General features: G+C 39.9%; 1 protein-coding gene across 3 annotated transcripts in view; it reads left to right on the top strand.

Moving 5' to 3' along the window:
- WAC (WW domain containing adaptor with coiled-coil) overlaps nt 1-17,274 on the top strand; it is a 50,560-nt gene extending 33,286 nt beyond the window's left edge. The window contains exons 8-14 of one of the 3 annotated variants that reach the window (XM_077303076.1): nt 2,266-2,511; nt 4,540-4,662; nt 5,601-5,749; nt 7,115-7,230; nt 12,692-12,866; nt 15,212-15,339; nt 15,798-17,274. In XM_077303076.1, coding sequence (XP_077159191.1) covers nt 2,266-2,511; nt 4,540-4,662; nt 5,601-5,749; nt 7,115-7,230; nt 12,692-12,866; nt 15,212-15,339; nt 15,798-15,867 — 1,007 coding nt within the window. In that variant the 3' untranslated portion in view covers nt 15,868-17,274. Of the gene's footprint in view, nt 1-2,265; nt 2,512-4,539; nt 4,663-5,600; nt 5,750-7,114; nt 7,231-7,471; nt 12,051-12,688; nt 12,867-15,211; nt 15,340-15,797 lie in introns of those variants that run through there. The other 2 variants (XM_077303075.1, XM_077303077.1) reach the window with 2 other exon arrangements.
- The last annotated feature ends 6,029 nt before the right edge of the window (nt 17,275-23,303 follow it).

The following is a 23,303-nucleotide window of genomic DNA, read 5'->3' as shown; positions in this document are numbered from 1 at the left end:
TTCTATTTATGTAACTTAAACCTAGATTTAATTTTTTAAAATTCAGATATATTACAGTGGTGCTGCAATATACCATGAACTTTCACCTAAGATTATGAATTATCAGAGTTCTTGTAATTTTATAGTAAAATATGAACAAGCTATGTGGATATTTGTGGCTGATAAAATAAACATTGGCCCTGCAATGTATGAAAGAAAAAATGGCCATTGTCCATCTATTGGGCAAGGCAGTGTGAGGGCAGTTGGTTAGCTGACATAGACTGTTGCAAAGCAGCTTTGTTTATACATACTCTGGGGGATTTTTTTGCTGCGCTTTTAAGTGTAGCAGCTGTAATTTAAGAATGAAATAGATGACCTGTATTTTTCTTTGTCCCAGGCTTATTGGGGATTTTCAAATGTCTTTTTTTGTTTACAATATCAATTCTATTAATCTTAGTTCACTAAAAGTTAGTTGCGACTTTGTGATCTCCATGCATTATCCCATGCTTTATGCTTGTGCAGAGCTACAACTTAGAACTTCTAGAGCTAGTTTCTAGGCATGAAAACTCCATAATCTGAAGACATGGTTCCAACTGAATATATCTAGAGGGCTGGAGTACTACTACCTTGATCAGTTGCTCTTTGTCACAGTGGGATCTTGGGTCACTTGAGATTTTTCTCTCAACATTTTTCTTTTTAAATAAAGACTGTCTTTCTGACTGTGTTCCCTTCATAGCATATTCCTTTCTCCCCACATAGTTAAGGGAATTGTATATCACTTCTCCTTTCTGTCATTGTGTGGGCACCTGTGGCGAGTTGCCTGTGTTTTAAAAAGTGCAAGTTGTCCCTGGTAATGAGTGCTGTTTTTTTCCTCAGAACTGCATAGGGTAGGAAGTTTATTATGCAAACTACTTTAGAAGGTAGAGAGGAAGTATCTGAGGACATCTGTTTGTTTTGCTCTGGCCTCTGATTGACCACTGGTACTGTCTTGACCATCAGTAGAGTTTTCTGCAAAATGCAAAGCAGCCTCCAAACCAAAAAAAGGCATTGCAAGGAACCTGTCTCCAAAAATACTTGCCCCTTGTTCCTTTCTGCATTGGGAAGCCTTTTCTCTGTTACACATGTCATTTTCATAATAGTGGCTAGAGCAGCGGTTCTCAACCTTGGGGCACTGATATTTTCTGTCGACCAATAGAAGGTGCCACAACTGCAGATCATCTAATCTCTAAACTGTGTTGTTGATGAATACATTAAAGAGCATAGGGGCCAATACACAGCCTTCCTTAAATCCTTTTCTAACTGGGATGTTCTTTGTTAGGTATCAGAGGTACTTAAAAACACAACTTTTAAAGGAAATAGTTTACAAATTTCTCTGAGCAGGTGATAGTTGGAATAAAGACATTTACAGGGTTTCCATGTGACAGCACAGTTTAAAGCTGTAAAGTGAAGAGCATAACATAAAGCTTGCTTCTTCATCTGGAGTATCTTATGTTTTCAATGCATGAATTTCATACATTTTTAAAGATCTGTCCAGGTTCAGAAAACCTGGTCTGAGACTTGTTTGTAATCTGGCATAGGTATCTGCATGTGTGTGTGTGTTGTGTGTGTGCTGTTATGTATACATGTATGCTGCCTCCTTGTAAATTTGTTTATTTCATAGAATCATAGAGTTGGAAGGGGCCATACAGGCCATCTAGTCCAACCCCCTGCTCTACGCAGGATCAGCCCTAAGCATCCTAAACCATCCAAGAAAAGTGTGCATCCAACCTTTGCTTGAAGACTGCCAGTATTTACAACACTGTTCCTACTTATACACTGAAGTCCAGTGAACTCATCTTCCAGTGGTATACTATCACCATGAGTTTCAAGACTGATAATGCAAAGGCAATAAAGCTTTCTCTGTTTGGCTTTCTGCTGATTGCATTCTCTACCATTACTGTATGCTGTATCTCTCAACCTGGTTCTTGTCTGTGAACTATGTGTATCCTCATTGTTCCAATTATTAATCTAATAAGACTTGGAGAGTTAATTTGTTTTTATTCTCAGTTGTAATGTTTTTGGTGGGTATTTATTAAAATATAGTGTAGTTTGGCTCAGCATTGTTTTTGTCCTGTTTTTTGGAAGCATATGTATCGTCTAAATATGTAATTCACATAATAAAATTTTTATTTCTCAGATTGTCATAGTATCTTCTAATTCATCTGTTGAATTTGTAACTAGAATATGGGAACAAGTGTGTAGCCTCTCTTGGTTTGGAGACTGAATGTCTCTGTTCTTTATTTTCAGAATCTGTGTCTATGGACAAGTCTCTGACCCTCTCATGCACAACTCCTTCCACATCATCTGCTTCTGGGCTGAATCCAGCTTCTGCACCGACTTCATCTACTTCTGCAGTTCCTGTTTCACCTGTTTCTCAATCGCCAATTCCTCCGTTGCTTCAAGACCCAAATCTCCTTCGACAGCTACTACCTGCCCTTCAAGCCACCTTGCAACTTAATAATTCTAGTGTAGATATATCAAAAATAAATGAAGGTAAGATGAGGATTTTATTTTTAGTGATTTATTCAATTGAGCTTGGGAATTATTTATCAAAATGGGACCAAATACCTTTTGTGTAAGCTTTCAAATATTGTGTACTTCTTTCGTTGGATGTTATGTATGGGTTTTATGCCTTTGCAGAGGCAGTAAGGGGCAGAGATGAAGCAACTGGAAAGAACTTAAGTGGTTAATTTTCCCTACAGGAAATGGTTTAAAATGGCATGCAGAAAATTAACTAATGGGGGCTTGTGAGAGCATCTTTCTGCTATTATCATCCGGAAAATTGGCCAGTGTTAGGCAGGTGTGAGGGGGGAACCCACATGTTTGCTTCCTAATCTGTCATTTCACCCTTTAGTTTTGGCTTGTCAAGGCTTCCATTGCATGAAGAGTAATCATACAGAATAATGTGCTGTTTGACTCAGCTGTCAGTTGAGATCCTCATAAACCCTGCTTTCTGGATTGCTACTTTCATCCAGTTCCCTTTTGGCCAGAGGCAGGGCTTTTTTAGTAGTGGCACCTTTCCTTCAGGCTCCCCTGGCACGTACAGAATGTCTTTTAGACATTCAGACCAAAATATTTATTTTTAGTTAGGTTGGTCTTTTAACCATCTGTTTTTAGGCTGAGATCTGTTTTGAGACTTGTTTTATGCTTTTCCTGGGTTTTAAATACTGGGTTACTTATAATTTGTTAATTATATTTATTTGTGTGTGTATTTATTATGGTTAAGTTCATGAGGTGCTTGAGCAAGTTCTTTGGAGATGTGGCATAGAAAGTTTCTAAGTAAATGATTAAACTGGCAAAAACAAAACAGCCCCCATTCTGGTGAAGAATACTTCTTAAAACATTGAAACATACTAGTATGCTGCTTTAAGGAACTTCTGATATACTACTTCAGGTACAATGGCATGTGTCCACCAAACCGCATATCTTTCTGCATATTCAAGGATGGTTGCACAACAAGAAACACAAAATCATAGATGAGGAATAAGTAAAGCAGTGCTTGTAAAAGTACTAAGGCAGTTGTCATGCAGATAGTTGGGGGCATGGACACTGCATGTTAGTGCTTAATTAGAGGTGGGTCCTTGAACATAGCTAGTTATCTACATCTTTTTTTGACACCTGATAGTGCTGGTTCTATGCTTGTCTGCTGAAAAGTAAGTTGCATTGAGCTCAGTTGGGCATAGTCCAAGGTAAATTGTGTTGTTTACTCTTCTGTCTGCCACCAGTCCCCATGCCTTGCTCATGTTCGTTCCTCAGTTCCTCTCTTAAAAGTTTCTGCTGCTCTTGCTGCTGCTGTTAATACCTCCTCATTTTGATAGGCAGTAACTCAGAGATACCTGCTTCTTAAAAAAAATATGTTGAATGATGCCTTCTTCCGTCATATTAGGATGATAGTGATAGAATGGAAATAGTGGTTGGTTACAGTCCCATTTTCAAAGTGCAACCTTCTTTTTCAGCAAATATGCAAACCTAATAGAGCTTATGCTCATGGAGAAGCACTTTTGTTTACATATTGTTAAGCATAACTGATGTTATATTCTGTCTAAATTGGCATTAGTCAGGATTTTGAAAACTGCCACATAAATTGGATACCGCCTAGTTGCCTTTCACATTTCTCGCACCCATGGGAGTTTTCTGATATGGACTTTCCGTCTTGGGCCAGTTGTGCATGCCCTACTGTAAGCATCAAGGTAACAGATCAACCAGATACCCAGGATGGGAAATAACAAGTATTTTTCATTAAATCACTGATAGCTTGTTGTCACTTCAGTTGTGGCCATCTCTTCATACCAGTATCTTAAGATGAGAAATGTCTTTAAAATATTGTCATGGCCAATATCTTTGAATTCCAGTAGCAGCCAGCTGCTCTGAAGCTAGCAGAAGAATGGGAGGCAGTAAGGCTCCTGTGATTGGCCTATTGAGGCTAGTTTATGTTTCATAGTATTAGCTGTCTTTTGAAAAAGAAATATATAATGCTCTTCAGTTCAGGAGACAAGGCTGATCATACCGATTTGTGTTTAGTTCTTACAGCTGCTGTGACACAAGCCTCTCTGCAATCTATACTCCATAAAATTCTCACTGCTGGACCATCTGCTTTTAATATAACTTCTCTGATTTCTCAAGCAGCACAGCTTTCTACACAAGGTATTTTACAAATGTTTGTTGGCTCTGTGCAAAACTATTTGTTGATACTCTGAGAGGGTTCACTAATTGAGTATCACTGGGACAAATTAAAGAAGTCAGATGTCAATCTATCCAAGCACGTTGGAATAGGTTGCTATGGATTCTTGCTTTTCTAGGCAAAAATCTGTAATAAAGCATGAGGGTAAATTGTGGTATATGTTAAGTCTAAATGCTTCCCAGTCACTTTAGCATAAATGTATACAGGGCAAGTCAAGCAGTGGATTATGGCCAATTTGGCATTCCCGTTGCTGACTTAAGACCCCCTATAGATAGTATATATCTCCTGTTGGACTTTAATGTAGTTATTCTGATTTATTAATACCGTGTGATTTCTGTGGGTGCGTATTTGGCACTAACCAAGCCAAATAGAATACACAATTATGTTTATCTGATGATGTATATGTAAATAAGGATGAGTCCTAAGAGAACCAGTGCTATAACTAGATAAGGATTTAACTATGCTTCAGTTTCTGAAGACAGCCAAAATGCAGACTAAAACTTTCAGAATTAAGCTTCTACAAACAGTGCAGTAGTGTCTTCTAGAAGTGACTACTAAGCTTCAACAAACAATGCAGTAGTGTCTTCTAGAAATGACTATTTGGGATTGCTGTGTTGTATGTATAGCTCCTGAGTTACCTGCTTCTTCATTTGAGATTTTTAGAGTACCATGTAGTGATGTCTGCTGTAGGGAGAGGAATGGTAGGCAATTGTAAGCTGCTTTTATACTCCTTCAGGTAGTAAAAAGTGGGGTACAGAACCCTCCAGCTCTAGTGCTATCCGTATACTCTCAACTTTCTATTAGACTCAGGTTTGTTTTTAATTTCTTTTAAATCACTTATTTAAATAAATGTACTTGAGTTTGGCCAGATTTAATGAATCTGTTTTGGCCTTATTCACAGCTCAGCCATCTAATCAGTCCCCCATGTCTTTAACATCGGATGCCTCATCACCAAGATCATATGTATCTCCAAGAATAAGCACGCCTCAGACTAACACAGTTCCCCTGAAGCCTTTGATGAGTACACCTCCTGTATCCTCACAGCCAAAGGTAACATTTTAAAGTTTTGTGATGTAGAAATGCAACTGTACCTCTAAGTGAATGTGACCAAAATTCTAATTCTTTAAAAATTTCTAAACAAAAAGTTTGGTTCTTTGATTCAAACACAGAAGTTCTTTGATTCAAACAGCTGTTTCTCCAGATGCTTTGGAATCTTCTGGAATAAAGAGACTGTTGTGATATCTGTGTAAAAAAATACTTGAAGATATGAGTTATGAAATCCTAGTTCAAATTTTGCCTTATCCAGAACTGAATATATAATCTATAAGAGTCCTTGGGCAAGCCACTCACTTCCTGGACAGAATTTGGGAGTTGGTTTATAATTCTCAACTAAAGTGTATTAATCATAGAATTTTGAGTTTATAGCAGGAATCCCTGTCATGTACTCCTGTTCTTTATTTTTTAAAAATTAGCTCCCTCTGCCACTCAAGCTATCCTGGGATGTACATTATTATGGATGGTTGCAATGTTCATACAGCTGCTTCCCATGCAGAAGATCCTACATAGATACATTCTGGTGAAGTGCAAATGTAGGTGTACAGGTTAATATAACTTAGTCCAATGTCACCTGTGCCACCCCTACACACACACATTTCAAACCAGGTTTTAATCCATATTTAGAATCCCAGTTTGTTGGACACACAGTTAACTTGTTAATTTGTGTTCTTGCCTTTTGTATGTAGTTGTAGTTTTACACATTTGAGTTTAGATTCTAATTCAGAAGCACCTCCGAAACAAAGAAGATCTTCAGAGTATTTGAGAGTCAAAGATTCCCTTCATCAGATCTGCACTGGTGTTTTTATTGTTGTTGTTCGTTTTCTACCATAATCACAGCATGTAATTTATGGAGCACCTTAGTGACTGAGATCCCCTTGGTACATGTGAGACTGGGATTTTTTTTTGTCCCACTTCACACTTGTATTGAGTATCACTCCATCTGTTTAAATCCCAAGTTATATGTAACTGAAGAAAATGTAAGGAATAAGGCACATTTAAAGGAATAAGGCACATTTACATTTTATATTGCTTCAAGTAATGGCTAATGCCAATAATCTAAAATAAATCTAAAATAAATAAAATGAATAAATAATGCTATAGTAAAATTTCATTTATATCCCGCCTTATGAGGAAAATAACAGAATTTTTTGAAAATTCAAATGTCAAAATAGCAAAATATAACCCCAGTATAAAACAAGAATTAAATTTCATAGTAGTCAGGTCTGGCAGAAGAATCAGTAAGAGGAATGCAGGTCCCATAAACCCGAGAAGCAAAATAGAAAACAGATTGGATCAATAATGAATGTCCCGATGTTACGTTTAATAATGCAAAACTCTCATCAACCTCTGAACTTGCAGGTTACTACTCCAGGTGTTAAGCAAGGACCAGTTTCACAGTCAGCATCTCAGCAGCCAGTGATTGCTGACAAACAAGGTCATGAACCGGCTTCTCCACGAAGTCTTCAACGTTCAAGGTAAATGCTAACATTGGTTTCGATTTCTCACAGTACAATCCTAAGCACAGTTAAACTCAAGCCCCTTGAAGTTAGTGGATGTAGAAGGGTATAACTGCAAAGGATTGCACTGTAAAAAGGCCCAGTTAAATAATCGTTTTGCATTAGCATTGAGGAATACATTACAGTGCTGTTGCAGGACAACTTTAGACATGGTGGTTAGAGCTTGTAATGTCAGACTCATATTTATGTTTGTTTTTAGTGAGCTGACATCTGTCCATTCTGGAATTTTCTTGTCTGAAATTATTCATGAAGAACATGCTGCTGCTTTCACTCCCAAGTGTTGGCTGAGGCCAGATGTGATTTGAGATCTTGGGGCTGTTTGTATATTATCTGTAATGCCAGTACAAGCTTTTGATGGTAATAAATCCATAGAACAGAGTTGGTGGATAATTTAAATGTTTTGCATATGTTGGTAGCCACAGAAAGGTGGCAATGGGCAGAATTTCCATATAAAGTTAGCAATTTTTTAAAAGCTATACATTACCATATGTACTTTGTAATGTAAAAGTTAATGTAAACAGATTTTCATACATTTGGAACGTAGTTATAAAGTGCTGAAACTTTGTATGATTTAATTGGTATGGGTCTATTCACTCTGTTAAGAACAGAGAAGCTTTATTCTGTTGAATCCTTGAAATAAAGTTTTTCTAGAAGTTATGTGTGTTTCAGAATTTAAATAACATTGTGTTAAGTGACATGCATCATGTCTCAAAAGCTGCTTTGAAAGTCTTGATGTGAAAAGTTATGTCTGACAGAATGATCATGCTAATATTAAAATTCGGTATAAAATCTTAGCCTAAGGCACAGTCTTTGCTTTCTTTAGGATGGATTTTATCTAGGAAATAATTTTTTTATTGCTGAATGAATACTTGAGCAAACAACTCTTATTTTCGGGAATTATTATTACTGATGATGATGATGATATGATAGAGACAGGTAGAGTTTAATGGCAGCATAAGAAGGACCTGTGTATTAACACAGTGAGTTGCGAAGGATGAAATATTCATTTGTAATGAAGGCTTTGTATACCATATTCAGTTCTGATCTGTGTGAAACACTCAGTTTATGCACAAGCAAATATTAATGTCTATCTTTCTACAAGATACCTATTTGGAGTTTTGCTGCTTCATTCCTAGTGGTGGACTAGCTTCTGTTACAATGTGGGCTGTGAATCAATCCATCTAGCATGCGATCTACAGCCTTTACATGGGAGTCTGATCCAACTCTTGAAGTTAGTCAGTCAGTCTTGGTTAAGAAGATGTCATGGTTGGAGTAATTAAGGCTGTATTGATGCATGCAGTTTCATCATCTTAGGCCTGGGGTTTGATCCATAGTTTTTCTGTCACAGTTCATGAATGCTGTGCAGAACCCAAAATGAGAGAAGACATAACTTCCTCCCACCCCTCTTTTTCTACCCAGTCCCTCTATAATCTCACAATATAATAACCTTGTCATATGTGCCCCATGACTCCCCTAAAGTTTTGGAGTTGTTAAGGATGTCATAGGAACATATTTGCCTATCCCACTAAATATGAAGGTGATCCTAGGTGGTGCTCTTTTCACACTTTCTTAGAAACTTTCTAAATAGTAGTTGAGCTTAGATTGTAGGTTGTGCAATTTGAGGAGTTCCTATGTTAGGTAAAGTAATCTTAAATGCTATAAGTTCAGTGTAGGCTAAGATGCTTAGAGAAACTGCCAAAGTTCTACAGGTGCAATTTGGAGCTTAAAGCTGTGATCCAAGGAACTCCTAGTATACTTAGCAAAAACTTTCTATAAGTCCCATGATAAAGTTCTTCCATGATCATGCAATGTAGAGGCACATTATTTCCTTAAGATTTCCCGAACCTTAGTGAAGTTATGGGGTGAATTCGCCAAAATGTTCCACATATTTAAAATCAAATAAAAATTTATACTCTGCCTGTAAGTATGGGCATCGCTTCCATTTCATGCCATTGTATTTGAAGAAGTGTGCGTGCACACAAGCTCATGGCTTGAAAAAACTTTGTCCATCTTAAAGGTGCTACTGGCCTCAAAATGTGTCCTGCTGCTTCAGACCTACATGGCTACCCATTTGAATATGATACTCTCATCACTCCCTCTAGTGTCCATGGGTCTTTATAACCATCATCCTTAATAATTGTGTTGCTTAAGCTGGGATGGTATTCAGATGCCTGTTTAAAAAGAATGGGGAACATGGTTGGGTGTGCACACCAGTCATAGCTTGAGAAGACTTTTGATTCATTCATAGAAAGAAAATTTAACCCCATGGTTCTGAAATGTCTGCCCGATTATCCACAATATAACACACATTTAATAAAATACTTGGCCCATTAGGTATTTTGCATTAGTATTCTAATACATATAAATGGCTTTTAAACATGCATTTCACCTGCATGATACACAGCTGTCATAGGAATTGCAATTTAAAACTTAGAAAATTGAATGTTAGCTTCATGTTAATTCTGGGAATTGACCTTTACAACAGTTGTGTGGAGGTGGAATGGATTAAGTCTTTAGATCTGTCCTTGACTTTCCAATCTGTCATCTTTGCTCTTTGTGGTTCAAATTTATTTTATTTTATTTATTTATTTATTTATCATACTTCTATACCGCCCTCCCCAGAGGCGGTATATACAAAAATTGGTATGATTGAGTCAGTTAACACTGAGTAAGTTTATCCTTATCCATGGTTCCTCTATATATTTGTGAAACAGCCTGGGGGGGGGGGGGGTGGAATGTGTCCAGCTGTCAAAGTTGGAATAGGGCCAATCAGGGTGCAGCCAGCTTGCAGCTCCTGTCTTCTGTCCCTACACTCTAGCCTCTTTGCTCTCAGATGCACCTCAGTGCCAGGAGCCAGCAGCAGGTAAGGGGAGAGGGCCCTGGGCAAAGGGTCATGATGGAGGGCCTGCTAACGAGGGCTTCTTGGTCTGCTAAGCCAGGGGCCAGGGGAGGGGACCCTTTCAAGGCCCCTTCTAGTATTTTTCATACTTTGCATTTATAAAAATATGACATGGAGCAACAGACTGTATTTTATGGCTGTTTCATACTTATGTAAAGACAAATCCAGACTCCCAGAGCCTTTTTCCCCCACCCTATTTTTCTTCCTCCTCTCACAATTGAATTTAAACCTACCCTTAGGGCCAGACCCAGTTTAAAAACCACAGCTGTTTTTGTTATCTACAAGTCATATAAACTAATATGAAAACTTCATCTTTCCATTATTTAATACTGAAGATTTAACATTTAATTTTTTCATATATCTAAGAAAATAACATTGAAAAATCTCATTTGTTTAAAAGATTTATTTTTATAAGGCAAACATCATGAAATGTGAAAAGAATCTTTGGTTTGTGTATTCCCTATGACAATATACAAATAGGTATTTATTATTTCAGAAATTAATAGCATATCCTGAAAGTGTATCCAATAGAATCGTAGAGTTGGAAGGTATCGTCAGGGCTGTTCAGCCCAACCCCTCATAGATCACAGGGAACCCACAACCATCTGCCTGTCCACAGTGACCCCAGCTCCACACCCAGATTATGCAAGAAAAAAACAGAATCCCTGGGCAGCTCAGCCTGGAAGAAATTTGCCTCCCAGGCTCAAAGCGGTGATTGGCATCTCCCCGGACATGCAAGAAGGGGCCACAAGAGCCGAGCATCGCTACAATCCCCTCTGCACCCACTCTCAGTCTCCCCACGTTTACAGAATCAGCAATTCTGTCAAGTGGCTATTTAGCCTCTGCTTAGAAACTTCTAAGGAAGGAGAACCCACCACCTCTCAAGGAAGCTGTTCCACTGAGGAATTTCTCCGTCAGGGACCTCTTCCGGATTTGGGGAGAATGTATAAAACCATAGCTATACGTTTATTCAAAGTCTAATCGAGCCCTAAGGCTGATCTTTTGTATTAACAATACCAAATTAGTTTTCAAGGTGCTTATGTCGTAAATTAGAATGTGGACTGAAATTATTGCCACTATAAGTAAATCTTGGTTGGTCTTAAAGTTGCTACTGGACTCTGATTTTATTGTGCTACTTCAGACCAACATGGCTACTCATTTGGATCTATCTTTGTAAATCAGTTGACGATAAAAATTGGTTTGAAAAGAAGTGGCTCCTGGTATTCTAGCAGATTTTTGGGTTGTCGCTGTTTGTTTTCTTCTGTTCCTGATCAAGTCAACCATCAAATGTTGTGTGCGATTAAAGTTCAGCAAGTGACGATATGCTAGTAAAAGAACTGAGGGATGTGGGGTTTTATGTGTTGGGTGGAGCAGAATTTGCAGAGGCATTTGGGGCCCCTTCATATAAACACTGTAGTAGTCTGAAATGGAAAATCATAGTCTGTGAAGTATACAGTTGACTTGTTACATGAAATCAGTAATGTTCACCTTTAATTTGTAATGTTGGGATTTGGGTTTTAATAGCAAGAAAGGGGGTGCAAAAATTTCTGTTAATTTTGGGTTTGTCTGCCGTTGGATCTTCTGACACCAAGGGTCAAACTTTTCCTACAGCCAAATAGCATTCTTGTTGAGCTCAATGAAATATATTTCAAGCTGTCATTCAGATTATTTATTTATTATATTTATATATACTTCCCTCCCCGAAGGCTCAGGGCAGTTCACATAAAACAGAAACAATACAGATAACTTAGTTTAACAATAATAAAGTGATAACAACAAGCAACATGGAACAGAAGAAATATATGGTGAACATTAAATTAACTCATACTATAATAACCCAGTGGGTTGGGTAGAATTGTAGTGGGTGCCACAGGAGGGAGGCGGGGGGGGGGGGTGGGCTGTGGGAAATGGTGGTTCAGGTCAACCTCATCGAAATGCCTGGCATAGGAGCTCCCTTTTACAGGCCCTGCAGAATTGTTCAAGTTCCGTTAGGGCCCTGATCTCTGGGAGCTCATTCCGCCAGGTGTGGGCCAGGATGGCCCTAGTTGAAGTCAAGCGAGCTTCCATGGGGCCAGAGATCACCAAGTTGGAAATGCTGGAGCATAAGGCTCTTAGGGGGTTTGAAGCAGAGAGGTGATCCCTCATGTACAATTTCCTTTCTCCCACCACTGCCCCATTTAGTCAGTTTACTTCAATCTTGGAGTATGGTATAAGCCTCTGTTAATTTAAATGCCACCTTTAATCAGTGGGATGGAAACTGACTTTTTTGCAGCATCTCAGTAACATGGTAATATTTTAAATGAATGTGTTCTCGCAATATAGAAGTAATGTATGGATAATACGATGAAAGCATTCATATATAGCACTCGGTGATTTGTCTAGCCATAAGCAGTTTGCAAAATCTTTTTTAAAAATGGATATGAATCTTTTTGAATAGTGTATTCCCATTGGGAGAGATTCCTGCCACTCTGGGTGGTGGCCAATCAGCTCTAGTTTAAATATTTATTTCTCTTACAGTAGTCAGAGAAGCCCATCTCCAAGTCATACCTCCAATACAAGTGCTTCAAACACGACAGCACCACAGAATGCATCAGCGCGGCCTACGTGTTCATTAACACCCACGTTAGCGGCACATTTCAGTGAAAATCTTATAAAGCATGTCCAAGGATGGCCTGCAGATCATGCAGAAAAGCAGGTGAGTGCCTGTTTTGAGATATTCATTCAAAACAGCATAATAACATCCTTGATGCCTCAAAAAATTGGCCCTTTAACTAACAAGCTCAGACTGGGTATAAACATCTCCTTTTTAAAAGTATTTTAAAGCAACTCTAGGGAAGAATTTTTAACTACCAGTTACTCTAAGTCACTGGTGTCCAAGTAAAGTCCAAAAGTACTACAAGATGGTCATAAAACTGAAGTGAACTATTTTAAATATCTAGGAACTTGTCTCACTTATCCACTTCAGTTTATGTTTTGTCTGGATAAGGGACTGATGATTTTCTGTTTTCTGCCGGATTACAAGTGTGTGTTAACTTAAAAATTGAAAGCAAGTGTCAGCATTCACTGCATTGAGAGATCATGGACAATGTGAACTTAGGACAAGTTTATGGTTCAAGTGATGTTTTCAAGGTCATAACTTAAAGGAGGTTTCTCTTTATACATCACACAAATTTTTCATCTGGCCTTCAAATTTTTCATCTAGCCTTAACCTACAGAATAACAAGCTCTTACATTCCTTCATTTTGAATTAATATGCCTTATTATACTTCAGAGTTCCATTAATATTCAGTCAAATATTTTAAAGTCTGCTCATGTTATGACAACTAACTCCAAATCCTAATTCAGTTCAGTACCATTTTTGCTTCACTACTTACCATATATACTCGCATATAAGCCAACCTGCATATAAGCTGAGGCACCTAATTTCACCACAAAATGCTGGAAAACCTTATTGACTCGCATATAAGCTGAGGCTGGTGTTTGGGTAGTGGCTTTTCCCCCTTCCCTTCCCTTCTTGGCAGGATTTTTTTTTTCCTTCCCACCCCCCTCCTGCCTCTTTCCCCTCCTCCTCCCTCTTTCCCTCTGACCCCTCTTGCCTTTTTATATCCAGTCCTTCTTATCCCATTCCCTTCTTCTTAGCGGGGTGTTCTTGCCTTTCTCTAGAGGCATTTCCTCCTTCTGCTCTCTGCTCTCCCTCTGAGACAGAGGCTTCAGAGCTTCCTGCAGCAGCAGCATGTGCTAGCCTCGTGCTAACCTTGTTAAGGCAGTGGGGGGGGCAGAGACTGCTCTTCCCTCCCCTCCCACTGTCCCTCCTGGGTTTGCTGTGTCTCTTTCTGCCTCTGCTTCTTCAGTTAAGTATACTTGTCTCCCACCCCCACCCTCATGTCTAGTCTGGCAGCTTTTTTTTTTCAACCCGCATATAAGCAGAGAGAGACTTTTTCAGCTTTAAAAAAGGGCTGAAAAACTTGGCTTATATGCGAGTATATACGGTATGTAGAAATGGAATGTAAAAAGTTGTTTGACTTGAATGCAGGACTGGGTCAAATCTTTAAGGCATGATTATGCAGGAAGTCGCTTTTAACTTAATTCCCCGTGCATGGCTATCAAAAAGAGCAAGGCTAAGCATTCATTCTCTACCCCAGATATTTATTTCTCACTTTAGACAGAACACTTGGTTTCCTCCTTGGTTTTGTACATAGCAGCTCTCCCTACTTCCGTCTTCAGAAGCCAGTAATCCTTTAAATGAGAGATTTTCTAGGTCTGCAGGGCACTTTCTAGAGCAGTGGTTCTCAACCTTCCTAATGCCGCGACCCCCTTTGGGTCACCAAGGCTGCTCCTGCCACCGCCGATTTGGCGAGTCTTGGGAAAAGGGTCGATCAGCCCCACCCTGGGTTCGTGACCCCCAGGTTGAGAACAGCTGTTCTAGAGGTAATTGTTGCTGGTGCCCAGAGAGTAGACAGACTGTATGTAACTTGCCTGAGCAACTAGAAGGTCTAAACAGTTGTTTTTGGAATTGAAAGTATTTTCAACTAAATATTGTGCTGCTCCTAATCCTGTCTTTCCTCAATTCAATAGTAACACTATTCTGCACAATAACCTTTCCCCTTAAAGGTGTATAAAACATTCAGTAGCACTGAGTCATTGTGGTGAAAGATCAGCAAAATTCACTACAGCCTTGACTTGTATATGCTGTCTTTCCTATATGTAAAACAGTACTGGCTAGATATCAAAAACAAATTTTCAGTTTGCCTAAAGTAGGTAACGAGCTCCCCCTTCCTGGCGGTCTTCAAGCAGTGGCTGGACCGATCCTTCTCCTGGATGCTTTAGGCTGATCCTGCATTGAGCAGGGGGGCTTGGACTAGATGGCCTATATGGCTCTTTCTAATTCTGCAATTCTAAACTAATATTCCTTCACAACGTTGTTCATGCTGTGAGACGTGTGTACTGCCATAATGTCGCTGACCCAGTTCGTATTTTCTCTCCAGCAATTGTTACCAAACACTTTAGACAAACTTTCAAATGTCTAATTTTTAACTTTAGGCATCAAGATTACGTGAGGAAGCTCATAACATGGGAAGTGTCCACATGTCAGAAATTTGTACTGAATTAAAAAACTTAAGATCTTTAGTTCGAGTATGTGAAATTCAAGCAACTTTGCGTGAGCAAAGGTGAGCATTTATTCTTTTGTGCATCACCCTACTCTTTTTTTTTTACATCTTTTCTATCTCCGTGTTAGCTTTATAACACTAATACCAGTAAGCACTATTGCACTGCATTCCCTAGTGTACCGCCAGGGGCTAGAAACTGTTACAGCCTAACATACAGGATGCTGTTGACTTAAACCGGCATAATACCTCCCTCCACAGCCATTGAACTACTGAAGGTGCTCCTGGATCTTGAACAGTTATTTAGTCCATTATGTATACCATTCAGGTAGGTCAACCGTTTTTAGGCCCAGCAACTTTCTCCTTTCCTACAATAAAAATCCTTGTTTACTTATTGCGGATTAACTAATGAAAACATACTCGTATTTGTGTTAAATTATGGCAAATACTAATGTATTGAAAATGTTAAAAATGGAATTGATATCTCAATATTAATGTTTCATTTTCCCCCCCTTCTGCAGGATACTATTTTTGAGACAACAAATTAAAGAACTTGAAAAACTAAAGAATCAGAATTCCTTCATGGTGTGAAAAGTTGTGAATAAATTGCACATGGGTTTTTGAGTACAGGAACTGTAAACCGGTTGCCCAGTCTTAACATTTTTGAGCTGCATTTCAGTAGACTTTGGACCGTTGAGTTGGGCATAAGAAAAAAAAAGTGACACGGGAAAGGGGACAGGAGGGGAGTCATTCAGGGGAGACCTGCAAGGATGATTTGTAAAACCCTTGAAATGTAGATTTCTTGTAGATGTATTCTTCACGTTGTAAATATGTTTTGTAGAGTGAAGCCATGGGAAGCCATGTGTATCAGAGCTTAGACATCCAAAACTAATCAATGCTGAGGTGGCTAAATACCTAGCCTTTTACATGTAAACCTGTCTGCAAAATTAGCTCTTTTTTTAGTTAATTTATCATTCAGAAATCTTGCATTTCCTAAAATTAATGCAAGCGCCAGGCGATCTGTGTCTCAAGGCCGCAACAGTTTGAAACAGTTTGGGTAATGTACAAAATATCATGGAACAACTGTTTCCACACTTGCACCAAATCAAGAGCAGTGCTTCTCCATTTCTGTTTTACAGAGCAGTGTTTTTCATTTTCTGTGTTCATTTCCCCTGGAAATCCTAGGTCTGATTTTATCAGTTTCTTTTTTTTAATTCTTCTAATTTTCTCCTTTCCTAAAGCACTGTTGCTATGGCACTTTTCTATAATCTTTTCATTCCTGTGTACAGTAGCTTAAAATTGCAGTGATTGAGCATAACCCACTTGTTTGTATAAATTATTGAAATGTATTTCCATTTGCACCCTGTAAGAATGGACTGGTAGTACTGCTGGGCATGTGTGCTGAAAGTACATCCCTTTCTCAAATTATACGAAAACAGCCCAATGAACATGTCAACATGGTTGTGGGAGGGGAAAGAAGAAATAAAAGCTAGTCAGATGTGAATTGTATCTGTTGTAATAAACATGTTTAAAACAAAGAAACACTGGTTTTCATTTCCTTTGATCAATACATATTAGCATTTGGACTCTTTGGGGGGGTACTTTATCAGATCTATTCTTGTTGGATACTTTTTTTGTACTTAATTGAAAATAATTCCTCCAGTGAGGTTTTGCTTAAAACTTGTAAACAGGAAATTGTGTATAAAATATTTAATGACATTCAACAAGGATCATTGACACCTCCCCAACAGTTGTCATATGTTAACTCCTGGTTTTTACCTGTCTTGCTATTATGACATTTCATTTCGAAGGATGTTTGTGTTGTAGCTAACTGTTCAAGTCTGGTGCTGACTGCTGTTCTTAGCCATCACAAAAACGCTGACTTTGTGTAATTGGAGTGCCTCGCTGTTCGAAAACAGTGGGAAAGCTCAGCTTTGTATATTGTTTCCTAAAGTATATTAAAAAATAAAAAAGAACCTATTGCTACTACAAAATAAACTTGGGTTTTCTTTGCAAAAGCTGTTAGTCTTGACTTGGTTCTACAAATGTAAAATTATTATTAATATATATATGTTCCTAAAGCTAGCAGAGGAGCCTCTTGTGGTGCAGAGTGGTAAGGCAGCGTGTGTGAAGCTGTCTGCCCATGAGGTTGGGAGTTCGATCCCAGCAGCCGGCTCAAGGTTGACTCAGCCTTCCATCCTTCCGAGGTCGGTAAAATGAGTACCCAGCTTGCTGGGGGGTAAACGGTAATGACTGGGGAAGGCACTGGCAAACCACCCTGTATTGAGTCTGCCAAGAAAATACTAGAGGGCGTCACCTCAAGGGTCAGACATGACCCGGTGCTTGCCCAGGAGATACCTTTACCTTTAAAGCTAGCAGAGAGATGACTGAATCTGCTTCGAAATGATGTTTGTAACACACAAGATGTATTCAGAGCAGTTAATGACATAAGTATAATCCTGGCTTTGATATTATCTAAAATAGCAATCAGATATCTTGACCTGCCCTATGCTGTGCATGTTAAGTTTCAGCATTGGTGAACAAAATTAATTTGCATAGATTGGGGGGACAGTCTTAGCTTTGTGGGTGAGCTTGCTCACTTGTTGATAATTTGTAAGGTACTAGGGAATCAGAACCAAGCCCCCTCCCCCTCCTGTAGGCTCCCTTCCTAATTCCTGCTTGCCTGCTTATCTAAAGGAGATCTGGGTCCTCTAAAGTTGCATTCCTCTAAATTTAACTTTGCTCCATCTCTAGGCATTACAGCAAGACTTCAGTTTGGATGCCAGCTTTTGATGAGGCAAGGCCACTAGTCATAGTGTGTGATGGCTCTCGGACTCTGCACTAACGTCCTCTAGTATGCAAATGTATTTAATTGTGTAGATGAGTTTTTCTTCATTCTTGGTGCTTTAAATGTGTGTCCTTTTCAGCGGCAAATGCTGTCAGTTTACAAAGGACCAGGTTTATGTTAACTTGTCTGAAAGGTTTTTCTGTTACCTTGCCTTTTCGCTAGTGCTGAACCTATGAATACGGTGGGGTATGTAGGAGTGGCTGCAAGCCCTTCTTTTTTTTTATCAGGAGTATAGTATATATTGTTGCCCATTTTGTACGCAACAGAACTCGTCTTTCTGCTGGCATGCTAAATCAGCCGCTGGATGAGAGATGGCTTAGATCAAGCTGGAGTAGCTTGATCAGTGGAGGCCTTCATATTAAATGCGCCGTTGAGAGTAATGCATATATCATAGGTCAAAACATAAAAATTGTACACAAGTACAAATTACATGTAACTCACAGATTATTCCCATTGAGGCACTGAAAGGGAGCTGTCTGAACTGAGGGGGAAGGATAGTTTTTTTGCCGCCAGGATATATATGCTTTTAAATGGGGATTAACAATATTTTATGTGGGGTTCGTATTATGTAACCCGCCATGAGATGGCTTTGCTGCTAGAGACGGGCAATAAATCTAATAACGATAAGGGCTTGTTAATTTTGCCAAGTACGCTATGTTTCAGTATAATGCCTGGGCTTCCTATCTTTGCGTGTGTGTGTTAGACGTATGCCATGCACACATTCAGTCCTTGTTACCACAAATCTGTCATTGAAGATCAATGGTGCCTTGACCTTGTGGAATTTTTACAAGCCTAGATTTTTACAAAACACCCCCACCCCCTGGTTTTTGCTTTCATTGTAGCTGCAGAATTCTGTGCCTAACCATGCAAGTCTAGGCCACATGATTCTTTCCCTAGTTACATGGTCCTCGCATTTTCACATTGGTAACAACTTAGTGGAGTTCTTGGCACGCTTGGCCAGCCTCCACTCAAGGCTTGCAGCAAAACCTGAATCATTTTCTCCTCAAGATTTTTCAGGGTTTATAACTAGGTGTTTTTTTGTTGTTGTTGAGCTTCATGTACTTAACGGATCAGGAAGTGATGAGTCCATTTGGAGAAACGTAATGTTTGACATGAGAGAGCCCTGTGGCTTCTGGGGTCTAGCATTGGAGAAACACCAGATCCTGTGGTGTTTGTAGTCATGCCAGTAATGACATGTAGATCTGGTCGTGCCCATGCCCATCTCTACAACTGAAGAGTGCAATGCTGTCACGGGGTAATAACACTCTTCAATGCAGAAAGTCTGAAGGACTCTTTATAATGCACAGCAAATGCCAAATGAAAATTCCTGTGCCAGAAAAACCAAGAAGCTCGTGGCCAGCCTTAGAAAGCACAAAAAGAAGGCAACGGACCATCTTGTATCAGTCACAAACATATTTATGTGCCACAGTCTGTATGCCAGATGGTGTTTCTGACCCTCTAACCGGCTATTAGCCACCGTTTAGGTGACATACTTTGATCAATAAAGTACAGGACTTAGTTTTCTTTCCTAGGGTTATTGATGTAGATTAGAGACGAGGGATGTGTGGTTAGCATCAGGACTCCTGCAGAACTGCTTCATGAAACCTGATGGGGAAGACAGGCATATAAATTGAAAAATCAAAGAGACTTGTTTATGCTCGTTCTTGCATCACAGGAAAACACTAGGTGGCAGTAGTGTACTACTGGTTCACAAAATCTTGGGGGTGGGGGGGGGGTGAGGCAAGGACCTCCCTGCAATTGTTAGTTAGGAGCTGGGCATGGAAGTGGCTTTCCAACAACAGGCCAAAGGCAGGGAAAACTTTTTTATCCCTTTCCATTCCCAGACTATAAAAACAATCTTGAAGAAAGGGGGTGAGGGAAAGCCCACACTCATTGCCGGGGGGGGGGGGGGGAGGGAGGAATTTGAAAAGATGGGAAAATCTCACTTCTCAGCGGGGCCCGTGTGGCCTTCTGGGTGGCCCTGGCACATTTGAAGGGGGCCACAGGCTGAAAAATGCGAGAAGGGGAGCCCAAAGGGATCCTGGTTACTGAACCAATTGACTATCCTTTTTGTCACATAGGACATCATTACGATACGATAACATTTATTGTATGTAGCCAAAGGCCATTACAAAACACAATTAAAACAATATGGCACAAATACAAATAAATAAAACAATATTTCTCCAATATTGTGTACCTAAAAATGTAAACATGGACAACTAAGTTACAATAAAAGGACATAGGACATCATTAATTGCTAGAAAGTTCAGCCTTCATCAAGGGAAAGAAAAAGATCATGTGATCTGTTCCTTTGTGTGTGCTTGAGTTGAGGCATTCAAGGGGGAAAATGAATGCATGTGCTTCTCAATCAAATGTTCTAGAAATCTCTTATTATTTTTATTTATATTTATATTTATATTTATATATAGCCCGCCCTTGCAGTTCAGGGCGGTTTAAGTAGAACATAGGAATAATACAGTATAATTCAATAACTCAAATACAACAATAACAGTGGCTTCAATAACAGTTCAGTAATTTTCCTATAATGATTCCAACGCTAACTCTAACAATGTCAACCTGTTGACTATGGTCCCATGGGCTGGTTGATTCAGGAAGGGGGGGGAGCAGATGTTGGTTCAGTTCACCTCAACCAAACACTGGGTGGAAGAGCTCCGTTTTACAGACCCTGCAGAACTGAGAAAGGCCCTCCAAAAAGTTGAGAATGGCTGGTCAAAACCGCAAGGATTGATTCAGAGCTCTGGAGGAATTGTTGGGCTTTTCAGGAGGACTGCCACACCCGTCTAATGTACTACTTTCATTGAGAGTTTAGTTATCCTGGCCCTCCTGCTTCTTAGATGTCACCTTGTATTGTTGGTACGAATTGACACTGTGATGGTTTCATTCTCTTCCAATGGAATGTTAGTGACTTCACTGTGTAACCAGCTTTGAATCTCGGTGAGAAAGGTAGACTATAAAATGAATGCACGTAAATATGCTAACTTCCCTGCTTGACCAACAAACTCCTAAATTTCTTATAAGAGGAGGCAGCCATGTGTTTCTGGATTATTTATTTGATTTATTCCTTGCCTCTCCCCGGATACTCGAGGCGAGTTACAGACATATAAAACCAATAAAAACGTACAATAAAACATATAAAGCAGGGATAATTCTTTAATTGTAATTACTAATTTTAGAATTTCAGAACGTAAGTTAAAATTTAAATTCATGATGTATTTTAGACCTTTCTGTTAAATGCCCTGTTTCTCTAGGGAAGGGTGGGGTATAAATTCAAAAATAAAATAAATAGACCTGGTGGGAGGTGGAAATAGCTTGTGGGGTGGGGGAATCCAAGAATCCACCCAGTCATGAAACCTAAAAGGTGGACAACTGCGTGAGTGTTGTGTAGAGCAGGGCTAGTCAACCTGTGGTCCTCCAGATGTCCGTGGACTACAATTCCCATGAGCCCCTGCCAGCGAATGCTGGCAGGGGCTCATGGGAATTGTAGTCCACGGACATCTGGAGGACCACAGGTTGACTAGCCCTGGTGTAGAGAACTGATATCACAAAGTGACTTTGCTGGCTCCCCAAATGTATTTGTTGCCTTTCTGTTTGGACAATTCCAAAAAATCAAAAGGGAATGCTGGCGTGCTGGGCTCACTCCTCACCACAAGAGGGCGAGAAATACCCATGACAGAACTAGCAGTAGTCCTAAACAAATCCCGCTGCAACCCCCCCCCCACCGCCCCGCTGCATTTGGAAGTAAGGAGATTGGAAAATATCCATGAAAGATTTCTTGTGGCCCCCTCCAAATTTCTAGTAGCCATCTGCAAGCGTAGCAACAAACAGACGGCGTGGGGGAAGGAAATGAACAGAAACGTGTTTGCTGATGTTGGGGCTTTAGCTCTACAGATACGCTTCTTTTTTAAAATGTAGCTTGAACTTCTGTTTTTGTTTGGAACAGTTGCTTGCCGCTTCTTCACTGCAACGTCCTGAGGCAGTGCACATCACTGTAATTCAGTTAAAAGATAATCAAGGTAACTGCATGGTCTAAAGCAGGGGTGGCCAAACTGGCTCTCCAGATGTCCATGGACTACAATTACCATGAGCCCCTGCCAGCGTGCATGCACTCGCATGTCATTGTAGTGCATGGAGAGCCACAGTTTGGCCACCCCTGGTCGAAAGCAAAGACCGACTGTCCAAATATTTAGAATTGCCAACTTTTGAGAAGAAATTCCTGGGGAACTGAAAGTATGGTTTGGGGAGGGGATGGACTTCACTGAGACACCGTGCCATAGAGCAGGGGTAGTCAACCTGTGGTCCTCCAGATGTCCATGGACTACAATTCCCAAGAGCCCCTGCCAGCTGGCAGGGTCTCCTGGGAATTGTAGTCCATGGACATCTGGAGGACCACCGGTTGACTACCTCTGCCATAGAGCCCACCCTCCAAAGCAGCCATTTTCTCCAGGGGAACCGATCTCTATAGTCCAGAGATCAGTTGCAACAATGGAAAGAACCGTAACCAATAAAATGTAAATAAAAAATGCAATCAAAAGAAAAAAAAATAAGTGGGATATGATCACATCTATGGACAAATAAATTAAAAGCTGGCAAGTCGACCTGCTTCATGTATTGTTTAGGGTCAAAGAATATGAGGTGAAAATTTGCTCATCCCAAGCCAATTTGTCTTGAGCTACCCATCCACTGGTCCAGAGATCTCCATAGAGGCACCAACAGTTACCATAACGTCAGCTGATATATCTTTTTAGTGCCTACTTTCTTCTTCTCCAAAGTGACAGGCCATTCCTGGCTTTCCTTCATCATGTCACCTTGGGATCGCTCGTTTAGAAAAGCTGCCCACATCATAGAGAATGTGGTTGGTTTGGAATCTCCCAGCCTTTTGTGATTGATCCCTGTGGCAGTCATTTTGTGGTCCCCCTTTCTCCAAAGCCTACAGGCTTATCAAGGCCTGTGAGTTTTCTCTCAACCTCAGCCGGTAGCTTTGCCACTGCTGTAGGGGCAAAGATGCACACGCAGCCCTTTCAACAGCCACCCTAGTCGCCCTTCTCTGAACATGTTCCAACTTGTCAATATCCTTGAACTGAGGCATCCAGACCTGGACACTATTCCCAATGAGATCTAAGCAATGCGGAATAGAGCGGCATTCCATCCTCCCTTG

This window comes from Paroedura picta, chromosome 11, assembly GCF_049243985.1.
Source record: "Paroedura picta isolate Pp20150507F chromosome 11, Ppicta_v3.0, whole genome shotgun sequence".
NCBI classification, from domain to species: Eukaryota; Metazoa; Chordata; class Lepidosauria; order Squamata; family Gekkonidae; genus Paroedura; species Paroedura picta.
This window is presented reverse-complemented; position numbering and strand designations above follow the sequence as displayed.